The sequence below is a fragment of the Stegostoma tigrinum genome, chromosome 22 (genome assembly GCF_030684315.1).
Source record: "Stegostoma tigrinum isolate sSteTig4 chromosome 22, sSteTig4.hap1, whole genome shotgun sequence".
Classification (NCBI taxonomy): Eukaryota; Metazoa; Chordata; class Chondrichthyes; order Orectolobiformes; family Stegostomatidae; genus Stegostoma; species Stegostoma tigrinum.
Genome location: NC_081375.1, coordinates 37,744,674 through 37,752,362, shown reverse-complemented (window position 1 = coordinate 37,752,362; position 7,689 = coordinate 37,744,674). Strand labels below are relative to the sequence as shown.

Here is a 7,689-nt window from a genome sequence, read left to right as displayed (position 1 = left end):
ACTAGACCTCCCAAGTAAACTTGCAGGTTGAATCAGTAGTCAAGGAAGGCAAATGCAATGCTGGCATTTATTTTGAGAGGACTTGAATATCAAAACAGGGATGTATTCCGGAGGTTTTATAAAGCTCTGGTCAGGCCACATTTGGCTTATTGTGCGCAGTTTTGGGCCCTATATCTCAGGATGGATGTACTGGCCCTGGGGCAGGTTCACAAGAATGGCCCCAGGAACGGAAAGCTTAACATATGAGGAACATCTAAGGAATCTGGGACTATTCTCCTTGGAGTTGAGAAGTATGGGGGAGGGGGGGGGGATTCCAATTGAAACTTACAGAATACTTAATGGCCTGGACAGAGTGGATGTTGGGAAGATGCTTCCATTGGTAGGAGAGACTAGGATGCAACTTTAGAGTAAAGGGAAGATATTTTAGAATGGAGATAAGGAGAAACTTCAGCAGCCAGGTGGTGGTGAATCTATGGAATTCACTGCCACAGAAGGCTGGAGGCCAGGTCATTGAGTACATTTAAGACTGAGATAGATACGTTCTTGATTATCAAGGGGATCAAGGGTTAGAGCGAGAAAGGAGAATGGGATTGTGGAACTTATCAGCCATGATTGAATGGTGGAGCAGACTCAATGGGCCAAATGGCCTAATTTCTGCTCCTATGTCTTATGGTCTTACTCCGCACCTTCTCATTTGACTGCACCAGGGTTTTTAAGCAAAAATGCATTCACTTCATCATTTATAGCTGCTGTCTTGCCTAGCGGCAGTTAGCATTAAAAGCGAGCTTCAAATCCTAACAGGTCATAGCTGCAGCTACTTCTTGCCTTCTCTGGTGATACTGGGGTGGAATTGCTTGCTTTCTTTTAAAAGTCCATCCACCTCACCAATGGATACATTTATTCATAGACAGGGTTCATCTCTAGCTAAAGATTGAAAGCATACTGAAGTTCTACTGCTAGCATGTGCTTCGAAGACACACAGGTTGGTTGTTCTCTAGTGTTTTGGCCAAAACACAAAAGAGCATTCAAAAGACATTCAGCTGAGTCTTTTACTGGGTCACTGTATCTTCATTAACTGCACCAGTATATTTCATTGCACATGAAGCACTTTGGGTAATTTGGAAACTGTGCCAACCAAAGGTGGTGTTCATTCTACAAGTGCCGCAGTTGGTATGTGAAAATGTGTCCTGCTAGTCTCCGGGGGGGGGGGGGGGGGGGGGGGGGGCGCAGGGGGCACTCTGCCATGGTATCCTGAAGATGCCTCTGACGACTACATTATAGCCCATCTATTTCAGTGATGCCGTCTCTTCACACAAGGCCTGACATTAATTAGGGATATTGCAGACCAGAAAGCTGGGCCGGGGTGATTCGGGCAACAGGGGAGACTTGTTGCCTTGCCTTGATTGGATTGCACATGATTCTGAGGTCAGCAAACCAAATGTTATCCAAGACATCCTGGTCTTGCCAAAAATGGTGCCCAACTGGCACAAGAAACAACATCACTGTACAAAATACAAAAATGAACTGCCAATAATATTTATTTGAATTTATAATCCAAAGCTTAGATAAAAAGATGAATGATGTATGGAGCTTTGTTTTAAGTAGCAATGAACTAAATACTGCAGCCTTCAGTACCTGAGTGCGCAATGGCATGGAGACAGTACGCAAGCCCAAAGTGGTTTAAATGAGCAGGCATCTAAAATAAGAAGTTGGGAGGATTCAGTTAGTGATTTGGACAAAAGGGACAGCTTAATTATGAATTTATACAAACATGACATTAAATTTAATACTGCCAAAGTGCAAAGTACTGAATACTAGAGGAAAACACTGCTTATCATCCTCAGACAACCTGAAGCAGCAAAGAAAATCAAAGTAAAATGCATAACTAGATCACTAATACAAATCTACACGTTATCTTCAACGAAGAAGTATTGTTCATTACATTTCAAAAGCATACCTGCATTGAAGCAGCTGTAGAGATTAATCTGCAGGAAATAGTCACCCCATGCAATTCTTTGGGAATCATTTTAAAAAAAACAAGAGAGGTGCAAGAGGTGAACATAAGCAATCCTCGTTGGCTTCCTCCTCCTCCACCTCTCCCCATTAGAAATTGTTTTCAGCATTTGTGGAAAGGATGAGTTAGAGTCACCAGACTTAGAAAATACAAATAAGCATTTTAATAAAGCCAGGCTGGATATATTTGGAAGTTTCAATAGAATTACTTTGAACCTACATTTAAAAAAAAAGGAGCAAGGTGGACTACTGAGTGCAATCTTTAGACCGTAAGACATAGGAGAGGAAGGCAGGCCATTCGGCCCATAAGTCCACTCCACCATTTGAATCATTGCTGATGGGCATTTCAACTCCACTTCCCTGCACTCTCCCCATAGCCCTTGATTCCTTCCGAGATCAAGAATTTGTCGATCTCTGCCTTGAAGGCATCCAACGTCCCGGCCTCCACTGCACTCTGCGGCAATGAATTCCACGAGCCCACCACTCTCTGGCTGAAGAAATGTCGTCTCATTTCAGTTTTAAATTTACCCCCTCTAATTTTAAGGCTGTGCCCACGGGTCTTAGTCTCCCCGCTTAACAGAAACAACTTCCGAGCGTCCACCCCTTCTAAACCATACATTATCTTGCAAGTTTCTATTAGATCGCCCCTCAACCTTCTAACTTCTAATGAGTACAATCCCAGGATCCTTAGCTTCATCATACGATAAACCTACCATTCCAGGGATCATCCGTGAGAATCTCCACTGGACACGCTCCAGGGCTAGTATGTCCTTCCTGAGGTGTGGGGCCCAAAATTGGACACAGTATTCTATATGAGGCCTAACTAGAGCCTTATAAAGCCTCAGAAGCACATCACTGCTTTTACATTCCAACCCCCTTGAGATAAATGACATTATATTCACTTTAATTACAGACTCTACCTGCAAGTTAACCTTGAGAGAATCCTGGACCAACACTCCCAGATCCCTTTGCACTTCTGATTTGCGAATTTTCTCACCGTTTAGAAAATAGTCCATGCCTGTATTCTTTTTTCCAAAGTGCAAAACCTCACATTTACTCATATTGAATTTCATCAGCCATTTCCTGGGCCACTCTCCTAAACTGTCTAAATCTTTCTGCAGCTTCCCCACCTCCTCAGCACCACCTGCCTGTCCACCTATCTTCGTATCATCGGAAAACTTCGCCAGAATGCCCCCAGTCCCTTCATCCATCCCTTTCTGCTACAGCCTCCATTTATCCTATCTGCCTATTTGGGTGGATGTAAAGAATCTTGTGTCACTCTTAGAAAACATCAGTAGCATCACTCCCAACATCTAACCCTCAAACAAAAAAATCAATGCCCCTGTTCACAATCCCATTGTTATTTGTGGGAGTTTGCTGTGCATAAAATGGCTTGTCAGTTTTCATCACTACCAGATATCTTGATGCTTCACAGTTAGTGATGTACTTTTTGAAGTGTCACATCATATGATGATGTTTTGTTATACATGAATGAAAAGACATTACCGATTGGTTTCCCCACCTCTTAAGGCCCAGTAAACACTTTTCTCCTGCTTTGGTTTGAATCATGGGGCCAAACTCAAGGTTAAAAATTTGATGATTTTTAGGACAAGGCGCCTCCAGCATAGTGGGTTTTCTGAGATATTTTCCAACTTGAAAAATTAAAACTGTGGTGGAAACTGACACCCTCACCCCACCCTCAGCACCACTGCAACCCCCAACCTGACTCAAATCAAAGTGGAGTTTTCATACTCAAATCCATTTGTAGCCCCTGGGACGCACTAAGTGAAGTCCTTTATTGGGCACAAAGGCATAAGCAAACTATTCTAATAAATTACATGTTTAAATTTTTAAACAGTAATTATTCATTAAAGTTTGCTCATGATTGTGTAGTTGAAATAAATTCAGGTTATACATTAATGGTAGGCTAAACATTAAGATAAACCCAATTGCAGCTCTATTAATAAAGCTATACCAGTTGACAATAAACAGAAGGGATCTTTTTGATTTAAGCAGTAAAACAAATCATTGAAATCTCAGTTCTGTCAAATTACATTGACTCATGGAACACTGTTGGTAATTTGACAACTGAAGCTGAACAGAAACTTAACCCATCTAAAAATGACAAATTCTGAAAGTAAGCACACCAGTTTGAGCAAAATTTGTAAGTATATTGCAAAGTGCACCCAAGGAAACTCCTGCCAGACCTATTTTCAGTCTGTTCTGTTATCAGAATTAATGAAGGCTATAGAATACAAACCATGTTTTGATATGTCTTCTCTTACACACTGAGGAGCTGTTTACTCAACTCTTATGTTCCCCCCCTTAACCCAATTAAAGGTATTTAAGGTTTTATATTTATGACTTAGAAGTATAATGGAAAACAATTATCATAAACAGATGCCTTGATACCTTGGGCTCACACTAAAGTTCACACTTACAATTTGCATAGGTTTCAATTTGCTGATATGGATCCATTCTGGAGTCCAGACTTGGAGCTGTCCCGTAAGAAGAGTAAATACTCCTGGGAATAGCCTAGAGCTCAAATTCACCATACTCAAACCCAAAAATAAAATCTGAACCACAAATGCAGCCAAGTTGCAACAGCTGCATTGCTCAAATGCCAGCATGCAAGGACAGAATTTGATTTATCAGATAAGCATTAACTAGTGGCTAGAAAATTTAAGCCACCCACATGAAACATAAAAGATACCAAACTATTTAAAGTTAGTTTTTAAAGTTTGTAAAGCTTGACATTCCTTCACTCAAGGGAGAGGGAAAATGCCTAAGCAGCACTGAATCTCTAACCTCTAACTTGCTGCTCCAAACCATCATGCAGATTGGCTCCCTCAAATATTTTGTTGAGACTATTCTCATTTCTTTCCTGAAGGCAGCTATTCATAAAAGGATACAATTACAGGGATGTTGGCAGTTGCTCATTAACCTTATTCAAACAGATATTCTTCCTGCATTGGCTGGCAGTGGCAAGCAATTCCTACATAACTGGGTAGTCATTACAATGGAGGCTAACTTGGCCCTTTTCTAACACCCACACCTACACACGTTAGAAAAGAACAGTGGGAAGCCACTGACCTCTCACTTTGGAAACACTCAGCTTTCCCCAAAAACATTGTTCCAATTAAGGTCAGATAACTTTGCATTGAGCACATTTTTAATGCAAAGACATTTTCTGTCCTTTTTGTATCTATTCTGCACATTTGAAGGGCAAAGAAATTTGTATTATTAAAAACAATTTGAAACAAAAAAGTTAACCTGCAGAAAAGAGAACACTGAACAACAAGTGCATTTAATAAGTTTATTTTTTAAAAAATTGGTTCCAAAGAAATTTATTGAATGGTATAACTGTCTAGAAACACAGGTATACAAAGGTATGAGAACAACAGCGTCTGGTGGTCAACAGCCAGTACAGTAAAAATACTTCAAACAGATGTTAAAGCTTTAAACCAGAAGAAATTGAGAAATTCCTGCTTGGTACAGAAGGCTCAAGGTACTTATTCAATAACACTGAGTTAAACCCTATATCATAGTCTGATCACAAGGGTTGCACAAGGCATAAAGCACAGCTGCATGTAAAATATAAAACCATTTTAATGGCTATAAACTCAGCATATTGTACTATATGGTTTCAACTGTGATACTTGCTCTTGTAATCAAATTATAAGCCATGTCTAAGGCACTTTCTGAAACCTCTTTATAGGACTCCAGGTGTAACTCTGGTTCGAACAAAAATTGATAGGAATCTATTACAATGCTTTTGAAATACAGCATCTGGTAGCTTGTGGGGACTGTTTCAAATATTTAATGAATTGCCAAAGACCAAGCATACATCACCCCGTATGAGAAAACATCTTCGTGAGATGAAAGCAATTTGGAAGGGTAGAAAATTTGTAATGTAGGATCAGGTTGTGGCTGAAAACATTGCTGAATGCTGTTCATTCGTGCTCAGTGAGACAATACAAAAAGGCCAACAACCTTCCTGAGTCCATCCTATAAAAGCCAGTTTTCATCCACTTTTTTAAAAAAAGTGGAAAATTGTTACCAAGCGATTTATTATTGTCAGAACAAGTGTCTGAAATACTGATGTCCACTGTGTACAGAAATGTAAGCAGCTACATGAGAAAATGAGACAAATAGTTCAAAACACCAATACACACTTTAAGTACAACATTTTGATTTCCAGTATAGCTATTGAACACTTTTAAAAGTTGTACTTGCTTCAAAATGATTTGTGCAAATTAGCTGAACACCAATGGCCATTACTACCTTTAAGTCACCTCTAGCAATTTGAAAAAAATGGTTTTAAGTTCCTAACAAGTTTACTGGGCAGCATGAGTGAATGCATATTAGAAATCTTTGTTGCAAAAATAAAAGTGAATGAAATTACATTTGAAGTCAGTCACAGAGTACTTGTATAGTTAAGTTTGGGCTATTTGCTATCCTATACATGATCTGTAATCACCAATTACTCATATGTTGGCACTAACACCGTCCAAGTCAATCCTCACATTTAATTAGTCAAGCTAACCAGATACCGCAATCTTCACAGGCTTATTTCTCTTTCCTCATTATAAAATTTGTTTACATAGATTCAGCAATGGTCACAGTTTGGTCTTAATACAGCAGTCAGCTGCAGACTAATAACTTGATTAATTACCCACAAAATTATAAGGAAATACGTGTTTATTTGTACATGTAGCATGCATAGTAATATACAAGAGTCCTCCCAATCCTAATTATGTCTGGAATTCAATTAAATTTCCAAAGAAAACACAATTCAGGTGTTGTCTCAACAGTCAATGTGCTCAAATTAGTACTTGATTATCAAAGACAATTTAGGAAAGCAGTTGTGTGAATACAATAGGCAGGGTGTAGTATGTTGAGACAAAAAAATTAAGACCGAAAAGAGCAAACGTTTATATGATTTATAACTTGCCTGTTTAAAAAAATAAAATGAGGGTAGAGAGAATCAAAAAAGTCAGCAGTTGAGAAATCACTCATATTCAGAGACTCCCTGAAATCAGAGATGGGCATTCTGTGCTGACTACAAAATGGCTCTACTCTCCCTGGCTTGTCTGCGTTTCATTGACATCACCCCCTTTACTATCAACATCATCATCTGACAGTTCAAGGGCAGTGCCCTCCAGTTGCAGCGCCCGCCTTCCTGCTCGACTGGTTGTAAATGTCAGACCACTTCCTCCTCTCCTAGAGAAGAAGGCACAGCAGTTATAAATACAGTGCAAAATACCAGGCAATGGCATAGATTACAGCACCCAATTTCTGTTGGAATTGGGAATGATACAGACATACAGCTACTTACATTGGCACTGAGGAGGTTTTATCAGTTTTGTATTCTATTTAATTTGTTATGCTGAAAACTGGCAAAAATTAAATAAAATCTAGTTGAGGAATCTGGCTTTTTACCAAGTAAAATAACATGTGTCTATGGTGTTTATAGACGAATAAACAGCAAACAATGGTTCCTGGGACTCATTTACTGAAGCTGGGCAGGATAGCTGCCTATCCTGATGGAATGAAGGTCTCTTCTTCATTGCTTCCAATTGCATTTTCTGCAAGTTGGGCTAATTCCAATGGCCCACAGTGGGAAACAGCATCAGAAAGTTAATATTTTTGATACAAATTTAGCAATGTCATCCA

General features: G+C 39.5%; 1 protein-coding gene across 4 annotated transcripts in view; it reads right to left on the bottom strand.

The window, feature by feature from the left end:
• Window positions 1–5,315: 5,315 nt before the first annotated feature.
• The window catches only part of LOC125463506 (myosin-10), a 156,919-nt gene continuing 154,545 nt past the window's right edge, over window positions 5,316–7,689 (bottom strand). For all 4 annotated transcript variants that reach the window (XM_048554815.2, XM_048554818.2, XM_048554819.2 and 1 more), the window contains one exon: window positions 5,316–7,236. In XM_048554815.2, the coding sequence (XP_048410772.1) occupies window positions 7,089–7,236 (148 nt within the window). In that variant the 3' untranslated portion in view covers window positions 5,316–7,088. The remainder of the gene's footprint in view (window positions 7,237–7,689) is intronic.